General features: G+C 43.2%; 1 protein-coding gene across 4 annotated transcripts in view; it reads right to left on the reverse strand.

Annotated features, from left to right (window-relative positions):
- The window catches only part of LOC126459215 (uncharacterized), a 64,596-nt gene that overhangs the window by 13,220 nt on the left and 28,681 nt on the right, over nt 1-22,695 (reverse strand). For 2 of the 4 annotated variants that reach the window (XM_050095846.1, XM_050095848.1), the window contains one exon: nt 1,738-2,017. In XM_050095846.1, the coding sequence (XP_049951803.1) occupies nt 1,738-2,017 (280 nt within the window). Of the gene's footprint in view, nt 1-1,737; nt 2,021-22,695 lie in introns of all 4 variants that reach the window. The other 2 variants (XM_050095845.1, XM_050095847.1) reach the window with 1 other exon arrangement.

A 22,695-nucleotide genomic window follows, 5' to 3' on the forward strand; every position in this document is an offset into this window, starting at 1 on the left:
TTCCGCCACAGATGACCGCCTCTCCTATTTTACCTGTCTACCCAGCCTACGACATCTGTAATGCGGAGTGACAGCGCAACCCCACGACATCTGGACGTGGTTTCACACTGGTTTCGCCACGCGTTGAAGACACACACCATAGAAATCCACGAACAACCGACAAGTCGGGAAGTTTCAGAACTGCTCATGCTGAGCCTCCAGGTCATCACAATCTGCCTTCGTTCAAACTCAGATTGTGCGACTTCCCCATTCTACACACGGACAGTACGCTCACTGTTATTCCTCGCCAGATGTCTCTGCTATCGCATGGACGGGTACATATATCGATAGGCAGTAGGCAGGTGGTCGTGATTTTCTGGCTGATCAGTGTGTGATTTTAACAATTTGTAAATATTGTAAATAAATATTGTCATGTTATACTCATTTATTGATTGTTTGTATTGACTAAGCCACTTCCTGTAGCGATGGGCACTAAAATTGGTTGCTCGTTTCACAATAACATTATTAACAATAGAAATAGCATTGATACAGTACGTACCATCCATCGTATGACTTTCGAATAACAGAAGCAGATGCAGAACTTCAATTTCTGGGTAAGATCAGGGCCACCATGCATCTGAGTGACAGCGGTTAAGATGAAGGTAAAAACTGAGCTTCCTACAGCGAAGGAAGAGCATTGACATCAGGCAGCGCTGTTGCCAAGTTTCAACTGCGAAACGCAAAAGGCCATTCGCGGTACCGAAGCTATGTGGCTAAAACAATAGTCGTCTATACTGCTGCAGCAACACACAGTCTTTGCCACAGCGATATATACAGAAGCGTGGTACACAATTGGTTAAGGTAGAAGCGCGAAGCTGCTATGCCAAGCCCAGTTTAACTGTCAGGTCTCTTCTTTCACCGTACAGACAGTAAAATGTGGTCAGGAACAATCTGAAAAGCCGGTCGGTGTGGCCGAGCGGTTCTAGGCGCTACAGTCTGGAACCGCACCACCGCTACGGTCGCTGGTTCGAATCCTGCCTCGGGCATGGATGTGTGTGATGTCCTTAGGTTAGTTAGGTTTAAGTAGTTCTAATTTCTAGGGGACTGATGACCTCAGAAGTTAAGTCCCATAGTGCTCAGAGCCATTTCAACCATTTTTTAACAATCTGAAAAGGTTGTAAGGATGTTGCACGATAGATTTTGGCGAGAAATAATTGTTATAAAATTCGGATTTAATTAGCACTGCTATGCGGCTGATCAAGGCGGAGGTTCGAGTCCTCCCTCGGGCCTTGGTTTGTGTGATTGTCCTTAGGATAATTTAGGTTAAGTAGTGTGTAAGCTCAGGGACTGATGACCTTAGCAGTTAAGTCCCATAAGATCTCTCTCTCACACACAGACACACAATTAGCACTGAAATTATCCTATCAGGCCGCTTCGCGTGCAATTTCAAGCAACCGGCCAGAGATTTTTTCGCCAAACGTGATATTCGCTTCGTTTCCTAAAAACGGAGAAGAGAAATACAGGGAATGGTAAGAAGGATCGAACCCGAGCCAAAGGGTGAGCAGTATCGTGCGCTGTCATAAGCGCTGTGAGGACAACTGACACTAACTATATCTGCTCGATTTGCGCGCTCTTAGGCCTGATTGGCTAACTTGAATCCTAATGAGCCTGCAACATCCTTACAAGCTTTTCAGCTTGTTTACGACCACTCTGTATTGTTACATTTGACTTTGTAGAGTATGTGGATGCTGAGCTTACTAGCTGTAGGAGCGGCTGTAGCTGAAGGACTCGGCATAGGAGCCGCCCCCGCCGCCGCCCCCGTAGTAGCGCCTGCGGCTGCACGGGTCGCAGTAGCCGCCTTGCGGCCGGTGACGGTAGTAGACGGGGTGCGGCTGCACCACCACCAGCCTCACCGGCACCACGACGGAGTACGCCTGCCGGTAGCCGCCCCCGCGGCCGCCGTAGCCGCCGCCGTAGCCGCACTTCTTGCACAAGAAGGTGCGCTTCTGCCGGGGGCTGCCTGCCCCGTCCGTCGACTCTGCTGTCAACACAGAAGGCCATCTAGGGCGTTCCGATCCACTCCAGTAGTGAAGTTGTACGGGGTTTAGCCATAAAGTTTTAATTATCATCTCGACAGAATAAAGCTTTATTTTATTTTAGTAGATCATGCATGTAGGATTGCTACACATTGAAATTCATGCTCCACAGATCTGTGGCATTCATTTTCTGCATCTTAAGGAAACAACACTGCAAGATTTCATATTCAGTTGGTTGAACTACAAGGCGCGATAATAAAGTAATGAGACTGATTTTCTTTGCAAGATGTGGCAACCCTGCAGGCATACGTAGGCACAATATCTTTGACCTTTGTCTATAAGCTGCTTCTAGTCCAAGTGGCACATGGTGCAACTGCTCAGTCGTGAGTTGTGCTGTAATAAGTTAACACGTGTTTGTGTCTCTCGTCACGGAAATGAAACCGCGTAATATTGCGCAATGGTATGCCATTTCTTTTTGCGTTAAATTGGGTGAAAACGTGACGGCAACTTACGGTAAGCTTCATAAGGCTTTTGGAGACTATCCAGAGAGAAAACGCCAAAGTTCGCAATGGTGCTCAAAGGGATCACCCAGACCAAAAAAAGCTCGCATGTCAAAGTCAAAAGTGAAATGCATGCGTGTGTGCTTCTTTGCTTCCAAGGGAATTGTTAATAAAGAGTGGGTACCTCCTGGACAAACAGTTAACCAATATTACTACAAAGAAATTTTAGAAAGACTTCGTAAAAGTTCTTCGAGCCCTGCCAACATTGCTCATAATTGGATTCTGCGTTACAATAATGCGACATCCCATACTGCTCTGTCAGTACAACAATTTTTAACCTCAAAATAAATTTCAGTACTACCGTAGCCACCTTATTTACCAGATATCGCTCCGTGCAACTTTTTTTTCCAAGACTCAAAACGGCGGTCAAGGGACACCATTTCCAAACACAGAATGTCCACGAAGCTGTGACGAGGGTCTTGGAGGACATTACAGAAGATGAGTTCCATTAATGTTACCATCAATGGCAGAAGCGCTGGAAAAAGTGTGTGCAATCATAAGGCAACTACTTTGAAGGGGACAACACTAAACTTGACTAAAACGGTAAGCAACATTTTTCTTCAGATCAGTCTCATTACTTTATTGTCGCGCGTCGTACATGGCAACACTGTGGTATCATATGACACAGTGGTTAAGTAGCGCAGAAACGTCTAGTTATTCGCTATGGAATCCCCCTCGGCACATATAACCGGTGAGTGTTCTATCAGCGGTCCATAAGGCTCTTTTGCCAAGAGCTATTTAAAGAATTTAACAAGGATGAGACAAAGAGCATGAGACTTGATTAACTATTTTAAATTAAAAAAATCGAAGACGAACATCTAAAAAACCGGAAATACATTTTAAAAACACAGTACAGAATGGTAAATTCTTCTAGGAAAAAAACACGGAAGCACAGTACTTTTGCTTAAAATGTGAAAGATATGCATTCGGGAGACAGAGCATCTTTCCCGAGCCGTGGCGTGTGATTTTTCTATTAAGGTTGTGGCTAGTAAGATATGTTTCCTCTTGATTCATAGGTGCATATTCGGTGGTTGTCACCAGGGGCAGGCGGAAGATGGGTAGATCTCTCTGGCGACAGCGCTCTTAGAGCGGTAACAAGTAGTCGTGCTTTGGTCTGCAAGCAGTGTGGGGGCGGTGTTCACGGCAAGACCGCTCAGCTGTGTTTACGGGTTTGGCCTAGTGCAGGAGAGGCCAGTGCAACGTGGAATGCAGCTGATAGCCGGCAGTAAGCTTGAATAATTCTGTACAAAATTTTCTCTGTGGTCACACCGTGTTGAATCTAAGTTGCAACCTGAGGTTTCGATGATGATTCAAAATGGTTCAAATGGCTCTGAGCACAATGGGGCTTAACTTCTGAGGTTATCAGTCCCCTAGAACGTAGAACTACTTAAACCTAACTAACCTAAGGACATCACACACATCCATGCCCGAGGCAGGATTCGAACCTGCGGCCGTAGCGGTCGCGCGGCTCCAAACTGTAGCGCCCAGAACCGCTCGGTCACCCCGGCCGGCTTCGATGACGAGTATTCTTCGTTAGGAGATGACTGTCTTACAAGAGAAAAGTTTGCTTCTTTTACAGTGGCGTTCCAGCTTGTCGTTGGTCGTACAACGTCACTTGGTATTCTGATTTCTATTCGCAGAGGGGCACCTCCTGTAGGGTGGGCTGCACATGTGCAAATGTGAAAAATCGGCAGCGAGTCAGTAAAACTACCTCTCCTCTCATATTAATTATGTAGTGTTGGCAGTTAGCCAACACTACGCACACTAATTGAGAGAGGAGGCCGAAATGCACGCGTTAAACTCACGCAGCCTGGTGTGAGGTCTGAAACAGGATACGGAATGAATGCTATAAAGAAAAGTACGTAGCTGCTGGAATACTTAACTTTAATCCATCATTTGTATACATCGTTCTTGACGGTACGGTATAAATAATAGCAACTGTTAATGGCGCCTTGCTAGGTCGTAGACATTGACTTAGCTGAAGGCTATTCTAACTATCTTCTCTGCAAATAAACGAGGCTTCGTCAGTGTTGCATCGCTAGCTAAGTCGTCCGTACAGCTGGGGCGGGTGCTAGTAAGTCTCTTGAGACCTGCCGTGTGGTGGCGCTCGGTCTGCGATCACTGACAGTGGCGACACGCGGGTCCGACATGTTCTAATGGACCGCGGCCGATTTAAAGCTACCACCTAGCAAGTGTGGTGTCTGGCGGTGACACCACAAATTACATCTTTGTTTTGTTTTATTTCTTTCAAGATGCTCCGACAATCGGTAAAATTGTTGGTGCGTAAGGGAATTTCGAGAGCTTCTTTTATTACAGAATCACACCAAGGTGATGTGCGAGAGAGGATCTTCGTATTCTCAAGGTTAATGCCCTTCCGTAAAGCTGTGTTCCGCTATCGCTAGTGATTCAAAATTTCTGTACTTGATATACCGTCTTCTTCAATGCAGCGTGTTTCTTTTTTATTTTATTTTTGTTTGGAAAATAGAAAACGGAAGCAGGCAGATGGAGCCCCGGGTGCTTGAAGATCAAAGTATTAGTATCGAGGCGGTAGTGGAGAAAATACAATTCAGTTTCCAATGTCGAGCATGCCATAATAGGACGAAGCAACGCTTACAGTTTTGTGGTACTGCAGTGGTATGATGCCAACAGATTATGCTCCTCTGGAGTAAACAGTCACAGAGGAGCGTGGTAGCACAGTCTCCTGCTGAGTTTGCGGAAGGCTGTCAAGACGGAGCGTCACAGGAAGTTGTTCCAAGCGAGAGCTTTGTGCTCCACAGGACACAGTCAAACGTGCTGCTTGTTTTGACTATCAAATTTCTCCTCAGCCGGTACTCTCGGTACACGGCACCCAATGACTTGTTCCTATTTCCTCCGATGAAGAAACCATTACGTGTCGGGCTTTTTCAAAATGACGACTAAACGATTTTCGAAGTGATACGTCCATGAACAACAGCAATGCAGACTGCTACAAACTTGTCATTCAAGGTTGGGGAGAAATATGTCGCACTGTAAGACGAATTATGTAGAGGAAGACTAACGTCTTCACCAAATTTCATGGTAGCAGACTTATATTATCAGGGTGATAATTAAAAGTTTATGACTACCCCATGTAAGTGGTTCTCTACACGGGCTAAGGATAGGAAATGTTATAAATGGCTAGAAGGTAACTGGTGTTAGGATCACCGGCAAACAACATATAAAAAATTGGTGCGCGGATGATTGGTGCAGTGAGTGAGATATCACTGCTAAAGGCTGAGTAGCTTACTTATTGCAATCATCCTGTATGACACACACTCAGAGAGGCGACTGTGAGTGCTGAGATCGTAGAAGGAAGACCTGCAGATTATCAGTGATCTATTCAGGGGCTTGCAGTTGCCCAGGAAAGTAAATAAATGTAACACCCACATCTGCTTTTGCGAGGATACTTTGTGATTCACACTTAAGAGCCTGGCAGAGGAGTTTCGAAACACCTACCGCTCCACGCTCTAACAGTGCCTGGGAAAATTAACACTTAAATTTTTCCGTACGAGCTCTGATTTCTCTTACTTTTCTACGAAGAACATTTCTCCCCATGTAGGTTGGCGAAGGTAAAATATTTTCGCATTGACACAAGAAAGTTGGTGTTTGAAATTTCGTCAAAAGATCTTATCGTAATAAAAACGCCATTGTTTTATTGATTACTACCCCAAATCGCTTACCATGTCCAAGACAGTCTCTCCACTGTACCACAGTAATAAACGACCTGCCCTTCTTTGAACTTTTTCGGTGTACTGCGTCTATCCCAAGAGGTAAGCATCCCACACTCCACATCAATACTCTAGCAGAGGACGAACAAGCGTAGTGTGGGCAGTGTCTTTAGTAGACCCATCTAGTAAGTGTTCTGCCAATAAATCGTAGTCTTTGGTTTGCCTTCCCCGCAACATTATCTACGTGATAGTTTTAATTTAAGTGTTCATAATTGTAATTCATAGATATGTAGCCGAAATGACGTTTAAATTTGTGTGACTCATGGAATGCCGAAATTTAAGATATTTCTTTTAGTATCCATATCGATAACCTCATACTTTTCGTTAACGGAGACAACTGCCACTTTTCGCACCATACAGATATCGTTCCTAAGTCATTTTTCAATTGGTTTTGATCTTCTCATGACTTCACTGGGCGGTAAATGACGTAGATCAGGAAAAGCAGATGCCCTGTAATCCTTCCTTGGGGAATGCCAGTATCACCTCTGTTATATTCCTGTTAGATTCGATAAGTTTCCGTCGATTACTGCATACTGTGATATTTCATCAGGAAATCACGAATCCAGTCGCACAAGTAATGCTCTGCTCCATATGTACGCAGTTTGACTCAAGTCTATTGTGAGGAACATCCATGGAAATTTAGAAATATGGATTCAATTCCCCTACCGATAGCGCTCATTACTTTTGCGAATAAAGAGCTAGTTGTGTTTAACAAGAAAGATATTTGCTGAATCCATGCTATGTATTACTAGACCGCTGGTTTCGAGATAATTCATAATGTACGAACAAAGCATATGTTCCAAAATCCTACAGCCAGTCGATGTCAGTGTTATGGGTCTGTAGTTCATCGGATTACTCTTGTTTCCTTTCTTGAGAATGGTGTGACCTGTTCAATTTTGCAGTCTTTTGGCGCGGATCTTCCGTCGAATGAGTGGTTGTATATGCTTGCTTAAGTAAGGGGCTATCGTATCAGCGTATTTTGAAAGAAACCTAATTGGTATACTATCTAGACCGGAAGACTTGCCCTTATTAAGCGGATTAAGTTGGTTCGCTACACCGAGGATACGTGCTTCTAAATTACTCTGCTGGCAGTGCTCTGTTGGCAGTGCATTTGATTACTGTTCGCTTAGGTATAAACGGCGAGATCTACTTAAAGTGGAATGACCACATGGATCTGCAGGGAGTGCAAAATAAAACTGGCCCGCACTATATTTCATGCACCGAAGACAGGTATCCCACATACATCATCCACATCAGGGGAAGGTGATGTGCATAGGGTTTCCCACCCCGTAGAAGTCAATTGTTGGGAAAGTGTATGAGATACATTATTTTAAGGAAAAGTAATTTGTCTACCAAAGAAGTGGTCTACTAAATACTTGGAATATCAATTACTAAATACCGCCCATGTCTGGAATCCTTACCAGTTTGGGTTAATAGGAGAGATAAAGAAGATTCAATTAAGAGCGGACGTCTCGTTGTGTCTAGCAAGTGCGACAGCTTTTTGATATGCTCGACAAACTCCAGTTACTGACGTTACATAAAAGAGTTGTGTGTCACGGAGAAGTTTACTGTTGAAATTCCGAAAACGCGTGATCGAAGAACAGAGACGTAATTCTCGTGAAACGACCCGACCAGAGAAATTAGAAGTAGTACGGAGGTTTGTCAATAATCGATCTTCCCACGTAACATTCAATTGTGGAACAGAAGCGAGGTTATGACAATACACTCATACTCATAAATTCAGGATAATGCTGATACATGGTGAAACAACGCTCTAGTGGGCGGTTTGCGGGTTTAAATCACCTGGGGGTATGACCATTTGACCTGCGGTCGTTGCGCGGTGACGCTGGCAGCATTCCACATATGCAGAGGTGTGTTGGTGCATGTCAGAGTACGGTGCAGCGAGTAAGTGTGCAGACGTTTTCAGAAGTGCTAATCGTTACTGTGTGTTGAAAATGAGTCAAAGAACACATGTTGATGGCGTTATGAGGGGTAGAACACTAGGGCGACTGGAGGCTGGTCAAACAGAGCAGGTCGTAACACGGGCCCTCCGTGTGCCACAAAGTGTGATCTCAAGATTATGGCAACGATTCCAGCCGACAGGAGACGTGTCCAGGCGCTACAATACGGTACGTCCACAGTGTACAACACCACAAGAAGATCGATATCTCACCATCAGTACCAGCAGGCGGCCTCAGAATACTGTAAGTAACCTTGCTCGGAACCTAACGGCAGCCAGTGGAACAGTTGTCTCCAGACACACAGTCTACAGACGACTGAACAGACATGGTTTATTCGCCCGGAGACCTGCAAGGTGCATCCACTGACACCTGGTCACAGGAGAGCCCGTAAAGCCTGGTGTCAAGAACACAGTACGTGGTCGTTGGAACAGTGGTCCCAGGTTATGTTCACGGACGAGTCCAGGTATAGTCTGAACAGTGATTCTCGCCGGGTTTCCATCTGGCGTGAAGCAGGATCCAGATTCCAAATCTTTAATGTCCTTGAAAGGGACCTGTATGGAGATCGTGGTTTGATGGTGAGGAGTGGGATTATGATTGGTGCACGTACACCCCTGCTTGTCCTTGACAGAGGAACTGTAACAGGTCATGTCTATCGGGACGTAATTTTGCACCAGTATGTCCGCCTTTTCAGGGGTGTAGTGGGTCCTACCTTCCTCCTGATGGATGATATCGCACGGCCCTACCGAGCTGCCATCGTGGAGCAATACCTTGAAACAGAACATATCAGGCGAATGGAGTGGTCTGCCTGTTCTCAAGACCTAAACCCCATCGAGCACGGCTTGGATTCTTTCGGTAGGCGTATCGCTGCACGTTTTCAAACCCCTGGGACACTTTAGGAGCTCCGACAGGCACTGGTGCAAGAATGGGAGGCTATACCCCAGCAGCTGCTCGACCACCTGATCTAGAGTACGCCAACCCGTTGTGCGGCCTGTGTATGCGTGCATGGTGATCATATCAAATATTGATGTCTGGGTACATGCGTAGGAAACTTACAGCTCTGTGTCGTGTATGTTCCCTATATGCCTATGCTATCAGCGCCAGTTTTTTGTAGTGCTACGTTGTGTGGCACCACATTCTGTAATTATCCTTAATTTATTAGCATGAGTGTAGTTTCAGAAGTACCTACTGTTACACGCCGTAACGTAGCTTTTGGAGAACAGATGTTGATGTAAATGTACATGTAGATGTACAAGGTCTCCAGAACTTATCTTCTCCTGTGCGTTGTTTATCACCTCTAGACAGAACATCCCGTTTCCATGCGATGTACACAAGGCTGATTGCTGCGTTGGAGACTTCACCCAATATTTCTTCGTATTTTTATGCTTTATTTTCTCTCACTCTCTTTCACGCAGTCCTCAGTTTTCCGCGTAGTTCATATGTTTTAGATTAAGTAATAATATACTTCACAAATCAAAACTGGGTTGCTATTATACCATCACTCTAATTTCGTACTGTAAGGGGCGGTCAAAAAGTTGCCGTTCGAAGACCGTACAGTCCAGTATCGGTATGCCAGTCAGACAAAATCGCTGTAAGCGTTGAGGCAATCATCCCACTGACGCACCAGATTGAAGATGCCCGTTTGGTAGAACACCGTGTCCTGCTGTACGAAGAAGACCGTAACTGCCAATGGCACATCCTCGTCAGACAGGAATCGTCGGCCCTCCAAGGCCTAGTTGAAGGACACAAAGGCGTGATAATTGCATGGGGAGGGATCAGGTCTAGAAGGCGGGTACTCCAGTGTCTCCCACTTGAGTTGCTCATTACGAAATATGCGACGAAGCAGCAGCACTCTTTGTCGCAAAACTTGGCGCACCAGTCCAAATCGGTGGGTTTTGACAGACACACTGCCCCATACACATATTTTATTGTCTAATGGAGGTCTACCGGCGTTTGCCCTCTAGCAGCCAAGAAAAGAACAGCAGCACGTTGGTCCTGTTTGGACGCCTTTGATAATAACGATGCCATAGTTCGAGTTTCCACATTTACTGACGCACATTGGAGAGGTACGAATGCCACACTAATCCCTTGCCTACATGCCTGTACCCGCATCGGAGTCACACTTTGTTGTATATACGCGCAGCAATGCCTTCAGTCAGAAACTCTTTGGTCGCTCCTTATCCACTTTATACATGAGTTGTGACTGACTACCATAATTGTACACTGAAGCGCCAACGAAACTTGTATAGGTATGCGTATTCAAATACAGAGATATGTAAACAGCCAGAATGTGGCGCTGAGGTCGGCAACGCCTATGTAAGACAACAAGTGTCTGACGCAGTTGTTAGTTCGCTATCTGCTGTGACAATGGAAGGTTATCAACATTTAAATAAGGTTTAACATTGTGTTGTGGTCGGCGCACAAGCGATAGGACACAGCGTCTCGGAGGTAGCGATGAAGTGGAGACTTGACGTATGACTATTACATGAGTGTACCGTGAATATCAGGAATCTGGTAAAACATCGAATCGCCGACATCGCTGCGGCCGGACAAAGATCCTGCAAGAACTGGACCAACGACGACTGAAGAGATCCGTTCAACATGACAGAAGTGTAACATTTCTGCAAATTGCAAGTGTCAGCGTGGGAACCATTCAATGAAAGATAATCGATATGGGCTTTTAGAGCCGAAGGTCCACTCGTGTGCCCTTGATGACTGCACAACACAAAGCCTTACGCCTCGCCTGGGCCCGTCAAAACAGGCATTGGACTGTTGATGACTGGAAACATGTTTCCTATTCGGACGAGTTTGGTTTCAAATTATATAGGGCGTATGGAAGTGTACGGGTATGGAGACAACCGCATGAATCAATGGACCCTGCCATGTCAGCAGGGGACTGTTCAAGCTGGTGGTGGCGCTGTATGGTATGGGGCCTGTGTAGTTGGAGTGATATGAGACCCCTGATACAGCTAGATACAACTCTGACAGGTGACACGTACGTAAGCACACTGTCTGATCAGCTGCATCCATTCACGTCCATTGTGCATTCCGACGGACTTGGGTAATTCCAGCAGAACATTGCGACACCCCACACGTCCAGAATTGGACAGAGTGATTCCATGAACACTCTTATGAGTTCAAATGCTTCCGCTGCCCGCCAAACTCACCGGATACGAACATTGTTGAGCATATCATTTATGCCTTGCAATGTGGTGTTCAGAAGAAATCTCCACCCCCTGGTACTCTCACGGATTTATGGAGAGCGCTGCAGGATTCATGGCATCACTTCACTCCAGCATTAATTCAGACATCAGTCGAGTGTATGCCACGTCGTGTTGTGACACTTTTGGGTGCTCGTGGGTGCCCTACACGATATTAGGCTGGTCTAGCAGTGTATCTGAATATATTATTATAACTACTATAGATGTATCGATTGTGGAATCTATAGTCCGTATTAATCTGTAGGCGGGCGGAGTATGAAGTGCTTGCCTCAAGTAAATAATAAATAAATAATAATTTCAGCACATGAACTTAATTACACAACTATATTGATAACGTTAGATTTTTGTAGACTTACGTAGATTGTTTTATGCTCACATATTGTCAGTTTCAGAGAGCAAATATTCCTCTACAAAAATCAATACGAGTTCCGAAGGCAGATGTCGTGCAAAATTAAGCTCGATTTTTCGTCGTTGTACATCTACATCTATACTTCGTAACTCATCTGACGGTGTATGGTGGGGGGTACTTTATGTACCTCTGTCACTTAGCAACTTTCCTGTTCCAGTCCTGTATGGCTCGCTGGAAGAAAAATTGTCAGTAAGTCTCCCTGGGAGCTCTAAGCTCTCTAACTTTATCTGCATGTTCTTTTCACGAGATATGCGTAGCATGGATGTACACTTGATTGATCTAGGAACGTATGCACTCCAAATTTTAAAGTAGGCCATATCGCGATGCAGAACGCCTCTCTTGCAGCGTCTGCTACAGGAGATGTCTGAGCATCTCCGTAAAGCTTTCGCGCTAAATGAACCTTTAACCAAATGTGATGCTCTTCTTCGAATCTTGTCTACTTCCACTGTCAATCCTATCTGGTACTAATCCCAGACTGACAAGCAATACTCAAGTGTTCCTATTTGTAGAACGAGGATTTCGTACGTTTCCTTTGTGGGTGGACTACATTTTCTGAATATTCTTCCAATGTACCTCAGACAGGCATCTTCATTACCCGCGATTAATTTTATGTGGTCACTCCATTTTAAATCGCTCCATACGCGTATTCCTAAATATTTTATGGATGCGTCTGCTTCCAGCGATTGTAATCGTTTAATCATAAAATAATGGGTCTTTCTGAATATACGAGGGTGGTTCAGAAAGTAACCTCCGATTGGTCACAGTGCGGGTTGTGGGGGGAGTAGCGACGCCATCTGTGCGTTCACGCACTCAACAGGTCAGTCGGCATCAAGCCGTGGTCGAGTGAACGTCGTACCTGCGCTAGTTTAGTTTTTGTGGCAGTTTGAAATGTGTGCTGCAATAGAAAACCCCGCCAAATATGAAGTGCGTGCTGTCATAAGGTTTTTTTACAGCCAAAGGATATTCTGCAGCAGCTATTCATAGTGAGCTTTGTGCCGTGTACGGACCAAGAGTTGTGAGTGAAGGAGTTGTCCGTGAATGGGTACGTTTATTTAAAAGTGGACGAGAAAACGTTCATGATGAAGAGAGGAGTGGTAGACCATCATTGGTGACTGACGAACTCGTTCAGACAGTTGATGCAAAAGTTCGTGAAAATCGACGTTTCTCAATGTCGGAGTTGTCTACTGGTTTTCCACAGATTTCTAAGACTCTCTTGTACGAGATAGTGACAGCAAGATTGGGTTACCATAAGTTCTGTACACGATGGGTGCCCAAAATTCTTACCGACCACCACAAAACTCAAAGAATGGCCTCTGCATTAGACTTTCTGTCACGTTATGAGGACGAAGGAGAACCATTGTTAAACAGAATCGTGACCGGTGACGAAACCTGGATTAAGTACGTGAACCCTGAGACAAAAGAACAATCAAAGATGTGGGCACATTCAAATTCGCCTACCAAACCAAGAAAAGCCTCACAAGATTTTTCTGCGAGAAAACTGATGGCAACGGTGTTTTGGGATGCCAAAGGGGTGTTGTTGGTTGAATTCATGGAACGTGGTACGACCATTAATCAAGACGTGTACTGTGAAACAATAAAAAAGTTACGACGGGCTATACAGAACAAACTCCGTGGTATGCTGACTTCCGGTATCGTTTTTTTGCACGATAACGCCCGTCCTCACTCTGCTCGCAGAACAACGGCCCTTCTTGAGTCCTTCAAGTGGGACGGTATCAACCATCCACCTTACAGCCCAGACCTGGCGCCAAGTGATCATCACCTCTTCATGCATTTGAAGAAATGGCTCGGGTCACAGCGGTTTGATGACGACGAAGAGCTCAAAGATGCGGTCACAGGCTGGCTCCAGGCACAAGCGGGTGATTTTTATGCAGAAGGAATTTCAAAGCTTGTGAAGAGATACGATAAGTGCCTCAATCGCTATGGAGACTATGTAGAAAAATAGTGCAAAGATGTAGTTGTAAGATGTATATATTAAAATATTTTTATTTAACTTGGTGTATTTTTTTAAATCAACCGGAGGTTACTTTCTGAACGGCCCTCGTATATATGCGCAATACGTTACATTTGCTTAGGATGAGAGTCCGTTGCCAATCCTGCACCACGCGCCGATCTTCTGCAGGTCTTCCTGCATTTCGCTACAATTTTCTGGCGTAGCTACTTGTCTGTATACGACAGTATCATCCGCGAAAAGCCTCGTGGAAATTCTGACGTTATCCACTTGGTCATTTGTATTCCGAAAAGTAATGGGCCAATAACAGTGTCCTGCCGTACGCTCGAAACTATTTTTTACACCTGAAGTTATTTTTCCGTTGAGAATGTTTTCTGTCTGCTAAAAACTCTTTTATTCAGTCACACAGCTGTTGTCATATTCCGTACTCTTGTATTTTGTTCATTAGGTGGTAGTGTGAAACTGTACTGAACGCCTTTCGGAAGTCGAGGAACACGGCATCAACATGTCTGCCGGTATCTATTGCTTTCTCAATGTCGTGGAGAAACAGAGCGCTGTATACGACTGCACCCAGGCTACAGCCAAGTCCCCTGAGGATGGGAAATGAAAGCGACTCTCTCGAGAAACTCGACAACTTCCAGAGCCGTTTCTCTCAAAGCGTGCGGCATGAGTATCGGAAATGTAGCACGCTTCTGATCTCGCGATTTTGTGCCCCTCTGAAATTTCTAGGAGAACCAGAGGGTCATAGGTATAGCAGAATGGACCAATAGCCTGTCATGGACGGAGTTGTGGCTTTCTGTTCTGAGAGAATAGCTCGCGTTTCATATGATCGGCTTACAACAGTAAACACCACGAGAGGAAATTTTGTACAATTCATTCAAGCTTCGTGCGATTGAGAGAGAGCTCTGAACGGACTGCAGTGCATATCAGTGGCAACGATGACGACAGCATGGGCCAGGGAACATTTCATGGTAGTCCCAGAAAACTAAAGAGAAATACTGTATTCATACACGATATATTAGTTTATAAAATCGAATTACAACAGGCGTCATTCACCATCAGAAGTACCAAGAAATATGTTTCGGCAGTGAGCTGTCGACTGATAGCCCATCGTCTTAGCAGGTTTCTACTTATTGCACTTCTGGCACATAACGGCAGTGTGTAACTCATTTTCTGGGGGGGAACTTTGTGTACGTTAGGGTAAAAATCATTTCATTATGTCGCCATAAGTAATGCAGAATGAATTTGCTCGATTTTCTTTGTAACAGGCTTATGTAATTAATTTACGTGCTCTATATTCACGTATATTAGATGTAAAATGTATCTGAACCCTTCGATTTTCATCTTGGTTTAATTTATTTTATTTGGTTTCAGGGAGAGCCCATTTCACTAGATATATTGATGCTTGTTTAAGTGACAGGTCACTCTGTTAACAAGAACATACTTAAAATAACAACAAATGAAGTAGTTGGTTAAATAATACAAATTTTAAGCAATTATCCATTTTAGAATCGCATCAAACGTTCACACACTTATGGTACTCTATTCTTATTCCCATTTCAGGTAATAAAATGTGTATCGTGTCTGTTCTTTCAGACATGTTATGTACCTAAATCGACTGATTGTATCTGCCAGAAAGCCAAATTGAGGTTAAAACTTGCCTGAGAATTTTTCGTGTGGATGAATAACTCTATCTACACACAGAGAAAAGTGAAAATTCAAAATTGTGATAAGAATAGACACAGGAAACTTAAAAAGCGAAATACAGCGAACATTGTGTCAGTTTTAGTTGGAAGAGTCTGAACCACACAAGAAAGTAGTAGGGCAAAGCCAGTTGTAGTAAATTTTGTTAGAGTGGGTTGCATATGTTCAGGGCCATACTAGATTGATATATTATACCCTCCCTCTCCCCTTAATCTGTTGTTTTGTTAATTGGTTTGTGACACCCTGGGGTTTGATTTATGACCTCTTGGGGATAATCCTTCAGAGAGACTCCCACTACTCCTTCTCCACCTCCATCACCCCTCTATGAACTTCCAACCCTCACCAATCCCCCACACCAATAAAAGCACACTTTCATGTCTGAAGTATTCCAATAGCCACCTCCAACTCCATAAAACTGATTACTTAACTAATTAATTAAATTAATCACGTAATTAACCCCTCACAGTCTCGGAAATCCCCCAGACCCCCTCCCCTCCCCTCCCCTCCGCCACTAGGAAACGTGGGAAAAAGACTCAGTTGACTGGCTATTTAATGGGAAATCGATTACAGTACATGGAATATTGTTAAAACAATTTCTGGTAGATAAGGAAATGTATGGAATATTCTTTATTTAAACAATTTATTGGACACAAGATGGTGTCTCGAATATACTTTATTTATTTCAATAATTTGGCGAGTATCGATTGCAGTATATGGAATAATGTTTAAACAGTTTTTGGTAGAAAAGGAATGCATGGAATACAGTTTATTTAAAAGATTTATGTGATACAAGACAGTATGAAATATAATTTATTTCTTTGTTTAAAGAAACTGTTGGGAAATTTTCTGCAGTGTATGGAATACTGTTTATTTAAACAGTTTGTGGGTGACAAGGCAGTATGAAATATTTAAACAACTGCAGCATTTATTTTCAAATTGTGCAAGGAAGACCATCACATGTAATTACACTGTTAAAAATCTTTCACACCGACCACAGAGCTTTGCATACCCAGGCTCTGACCATTTCTCTGTGCTGCACCTTACACCAGTGTCTAAGAAACCAAACTAAGTGTGCTCAGCCCCACGACCACTATCGGCTCCTGCACCACCAGCCAGCTCATGCAGTGCACAGACCATAAGTTGCACTAATCCCCAAACAAAGCGTTAGGTGGTGGCAACCCTTTGATATTGATGCCTGAGAAATCCAGCGATACTGCAGAAATAAATACATTGATCGATAAATTATTTAAATCTATACCCTTGTTATACTATTGTACATATAATAATTTTTTCTTCTGAATTTTGATAAATTAGTGTAATCGATGTTCTTATTTCATTTCTTTTTCTTTTCTTGTCATTATGTTAAAGAAACTGTAAACAATTTTCGATGTGAATATTAATGTTTATGTCATATTGCAAGCAATATTATAACAAAATTGAAATGTAAGAAATGTTGAAACTGTTGTAAGAGGTTAAAGTTGTAATTGTGCGCCTGGTCCATACGTAGGCAATGTATTAGGATATGTAGAATGCGAAACCTTTGGTGAATACCCTGTCTGTAGGGGAGCGGTGAAAGGTGGATGGCAGGCGAGCGCGGGAAAATGCACACGGGTGCTGAACGGCATAACGGGCTCAGCAGTAGTAGTCGGAGTTGGGCATCGGTCTGAGAAACACGTTCTGGATCGAGGAGGCTCTCCTGGAAAACGTGGTTTCGTTGAGCATCGGATGTGCCGTTTCCGACGCCTATACAGAGTGGCAATATTCCATAGGCACTAAATGGAAAGTATTGCGACGCTATGAAGAAGTAAAGTGCCGATACTTCAAGAGCCATAGCTGTGATTGTATGTGTGCTCGGTGCCTCGCCATCTCGCCGCCCGCCCACCGCCTAATCGATACGAACAGATTGAAACTTTTAGTACTGTAATCGTGTGGACCAGTGTTACTTTTGTTCCATACTGTTCAATAACAGCTTAAATTTTACCAGAACTGTCCTATCAGTTAATTATCCTCGCAACTAACCTAGACAGGGTCCTTTCCACATGTTGTGCAATCCGAGTGTCCAGAGATGAAGATTTAAAGTTTATGTTAATAATAATTATCTGCAAACCTATCTATGTTAGAATGATGTTTAAAGAACTTTGTTGTAATGAATATATAGGTAAATAATATAGGTCTGACAAAGTTGGAAGATAATGTTGAAATTGGTTTATTAATGAAGTTTAATTATTTGAGGCAGAAAAATGGTAATTATATGAGCAGGAAATAAGCTAAAAAGAGTAGTAACTCATCTACTGGAAATCTTGAGTGCTTAATGAATCCAATAATCAAAATTTTCAATACAGTGATCATAACAGTTTCAGGGTCTCCCCCCCACCTTTTTTCTTTTCTATTCATTTGAATTCTGAAGTGTACTGAACTGATTTGACCAGCAAAGTTAAAGTCAATAGAAAACCAAAATTTATCAGTGTTTTACCCTTTTCAAAATTGACATTGTATGTGTGTTTCGAAAGTGCTATTTCTAGGATAACCTATGCCCGAATTTAATCAGATCATTAGACAGTACGAAGTTTGTAGTAAACATTATAGTGTAATGTTGTGTATTTATGGCTTGTCCATATTAGTACAGAAAGTGAAATTATTAGTTCAGTAGATTTTCTGGTTCTAAAATTTACCATATTACCTAGTGTTATTACGAGTAGTGTTGCACGCACGTACATCAACTTGTACAGGGAAGAAACTCAGTTAATACCTAATTAGGCTGGCGACCGTATTATTAACAAATTGGTAGCGTCTGCTGCGTCATTTCTTGTCCGTCCTAACGTGTTGTAGCACATCAGACTTGCTTGACGTATCATTGTTACTGAGTGGGTGTAAGTCTGATTTTGCCTCCATTCAGGTACACGCGGTCAACATATATACCAAAATCCTTTCTTATAAGGTGAAGCCCGTCAACTTACTATAGTACAGGCTTTAAAAAGTATCGTGCGCCCGAGCGTAGTGTTACAGTAGGATATCCATTACGTTTGAGGAAGCTGAAAATTTCAGATTCAGCTCAGTTACATGCTATCTCCTTAAACAATTTGCTGGAGTGGCTGGATAGACGCGTGCTCGCATACCACTATCAGAAACAATAAATTGAACAATTGGGAATTTTACATTGTAACTGGGTTTTTAAAGCACTACAATTCGCAAATTGGTCCTCTCTGCTTCATTTGTAAGGATAAGGAAGGGTCTACTGCGTGATAGCATAGATACAACAACAAATACCACTGCATGATAGAAATGGTTCAAATGGTTCTGAGCACTATGAGACTTAACATCTGAGGTGATCAGTCCCCTAGAACTTAGAACTACTTAAACCTAACTAACCTAAGGACATCACACACATCTATGCCCGAGGCAGGATTCGAACCTGCGACCATAGCGGTCGCGTGGTTTCAGACTGAAGCGCCTAGAACCGGTCGGCCACATCGGCCGGCATTGCATGATAGAGTCCACTGCAATGCACTGAGAAGCACTGAGCACAACACACTTAAACCATGATCCACTCTGTAGTAGTAGTTGTCGTGCATACATGACAGAGATTGCTGAAACACTTGTACATTCCATGCGCCAATGTCCTGATATCTAAACGCTGCGCCCGTCCAGAGAGTCGTGCAGCGCTAGATTACTCACAACACACGTGATCGCGGGGACAATCCAGTGCATACTGACTGCTAATTCGCCGTTCACCGACCAGAGGGCGACATGGTTGTACCCCACCTGACCAGTTCAGGAGACTCAGCGACGGACCCAGCCTTAAGCTGGAAACGTCAGTTAATTCTGGTCACAGGCTACCTCTGCCACGCCGCCACACACCAGGCAGAATCGTCCTAGAAAACCAGCCACATATTTTTCAGTGTAATTACAATTCAATATCACGATCGTAGCGCCGAGCTGGTGTCACTCGACGTGAGCGAAGTATCGTAAATGCCTCCTCCTGACGACTGCAACTCTGCAAATATCGATATCTCTACCATTTTTATACCTGTACATAATTTTTCACGTAAAACCTTTCATGCTCCTTAGCTATCGATGCGCTGAAATCGCAATTTTCCACGACAAATCTCTACCTCTCTTACAACCGGACACAGTCATTTTCTTTGCACATGTCGAAAGCCAGACCACAGTAATTTTACATCCAAACATATACTGTATAAGCCTGATGACCACAGCGAATTTGTCAAACATCCCCTACTAAGTATTATGCTTTGCCAGTAACTGAATGTTGGTGACACCAAACAATATTGATCGAAACTACGTGATCGATGGACATGATCCATTTGCTTTTCTTGTGAGTGGTACCAGAGCGTCTTGGGAAGAGAGACATAATCGTTTTATAAGCGACCGGCTATTAAAGAAACGATGGTAACGACTATATCACTCTCACCCTGCATAAAATGTGGTCTTGGTTCTACAGACTCACAAGTATCACTAACGATTTCCATGTTAAAAACTATATATGCTTTATAAATCGAGATATGGTATTGCTTCAAAATCAAGAGGTGTTTCACACAAACACCAAGACAATGAGTAAAACTTAACAATCATATACAACCGTTCGCTCGACGAAGCTTCCGTACCCAAAGACTGGAAAGTTGCACAGGTCACACCAATATTCAAGAAAGGTAGTAGGAATAATCCACTAAATTACAGGCCCATACCGTGAACGTCGATATGTAGCAGGATTTTAGAGCATATAATGTGTTCGAACATAACGAATTACCTCGAAGAAAACGGTCTATTGACACACAGTCAACATGGGTTTAGAAAACATCGTTCTTGTGAAACACAAGCAGCTCTTTATTCACATGAAGTACTGAGTGCTATTGACAATGGATTTCAGATCGATTCTGTATTTCTGGATTTCCGGAAGGCTTTTGACACTGTACCACACAAGTAGCTCGTAGTGAAATTGCGTGCTTGTGGAATATCGTCTCAGTTATGTGACTGGATCTGTCATTTCCTGTCAGAGAGGTCACAGTTGGTAGTAACTGAGGGAAAGTCAGCAACAGAAGTGATTTCTGGCGTTCCCCTAGGTAGTGTTATAGGCCCGTTGCTGTTCCTTATCTATATAAACGATTTGGGAAACAATCTGAGCAGCAGCCGTTTTCGGATGTTTGCAGATGACGCTGTCGTTTATCGACTAATTAAGTCATTAAAAAAAACCTGCAGGACGATTGAGAAAAAATATCGGAATGGTGCGAAAAGTGGTAGGTGAGCTTAAATAACGAAACGTGTGAGGTCATCTACATGAGTGCTAAAAGGAACTCATTACACTTCGGTTGCACGATAAATCAGTATAATCTAAAAGCCGTAAATTCAACTAAATACCTAGGTATTACAATGACGAACAACTTCAATTGGAAGGAACACAGAGAAAATGTTGTGGGGATGGCTAACCAAAGACTGCGTTTTATTGGCAGGACACTTAGAAAATGTAACAGACCTACTAAGGAGACTGCCTACACTACGCTTGTCCGTCCTCTTTTAGAATACTGCTGCGCGCTGTGGGATCCTTACCAGATAGGACTGACGGAGTACATCGAAAAAGTTCAAAGAAAGGCAGCACGTTTTGTATTTTCGCGAAATATGGGAGAGAGTGTCGCAGAAATGATACAGGATTTGGGCTGGGCATCATTAAAAGACAGGTGTTTTTCGTTGCGACGGAATCTTCTCACGAAATTCCAATCACCAACTTTCTCCTCCGAGTGCGAAAATATTTTGTTGACACCGACTTACATAGGGAGGAACAATCACCAAGAAAAAATAAGGGAAATCAGAGCTCGTACGGAAAGATATAGTTATTCATTCTTTGCGCGCGCTATACGAGATTGGAATAAGATAGAAGTGCAAAGGTGGTTCGATGAACCCTCTGCCAGGCACTTAAATGTGATTTGCAGAGTATCCATGTAGATGTAGATGTAGATGGTGATTGCGGGGTGTGTATTAACAGACCGGAAATGTGGGTGCACAACGCCAACAGTGTATACTCGTAATAAAACCACCCTTCTCACCGAATTTAGAAAGCGATTCGACTAAGAAAAGCGGTATTAAGCCGATATTTGCAACTCCCTCATGCTGCTGCTAGATATTTCCCACTGTAACAAACAGTATTTGTAGTACATTCTATCTCGATGACATGTAGACAGTGTAACAGAGGTTCTGCGATATATGCACAGTGTTATAGGCGAGGTAGGATGATGATTGATAGAAAATGATCACATACAATAGATGGTGTGCTATGTGAGGAATCACTTAAAAAATGCAACTCTAGATGGAATATTAAGAAATGTACGGAATCCTATGATCAATGTATCAACTTTTCAGATCTATAGTGTTACACTTTCTTGTAGAAAGTCTCTCCATTCAACTGCACACTTGCGTCGTATCCTATGGAGATGCCTTTTAATGATTACAGCCACTGGTGAGTCATATTTGTAGCTCTTTCATATCTCGAAACGAATCATCTTTATCCATCCTGTTTTTTTTCCATTGTTCTCTTGGAGTATACCTGTTGTGTGGTATAACTTGCATCCGACTCGTTTACAGTTGTATGTTCTGTGTGTGACTTAAAGCGTTATCTACCTGCGATCGTTAACAGAAAACCTGTCCATACCACACACAGAAAAGGACTTCCAATGCATGTCTGATGAAACATGTCCATCGATGGAAAACCTATTTCAACACCCTCCTCTAGATGAACAAAGGTGTATGTGAAGTATCCATTTCTCTCTCACAGCCTGGACACAAATCAAGTCTACTTTTTCTCAACTGTGGCGATTCTAAATTTGTGACAGGGGTTTGCGAGGTACTGCAAACCCTGTGTACAGGTTTGCTTGACAGTTGTCCTGTTTGTGGAGTGCAGCATGGTATGTAATTTTACATTTAAAGCACATCTGCTATGTGTTTGTCTCTTATCTTGTAAAATGCATATTCTGTTACTTATGATCATTTCATATGACTTTTACGAGCTCAGTATGATTTTTGAACCACAATCGAATGTGAATCATGGGTGCTATCGACTTCAGGAAGCTATATTGTGCATGTATCACAAAGAATCTATGTTTTTCT

This window comes from Schistocerca serialis, chromosome 1, assembly GCF_023864345.2.
Source record: "Schistocerca serialis cubense isolate TAMUIC-IGC-003099 chromosome 1, iqSchSeri2.2, whole genome shotgun sequence".
Taxonomy (NCBI): Eukaryota; Metazoa; Arthropoda; class Insecta; order Orthoptera; family Acrididae; genus Schistocerca; species Schistocerca serialis.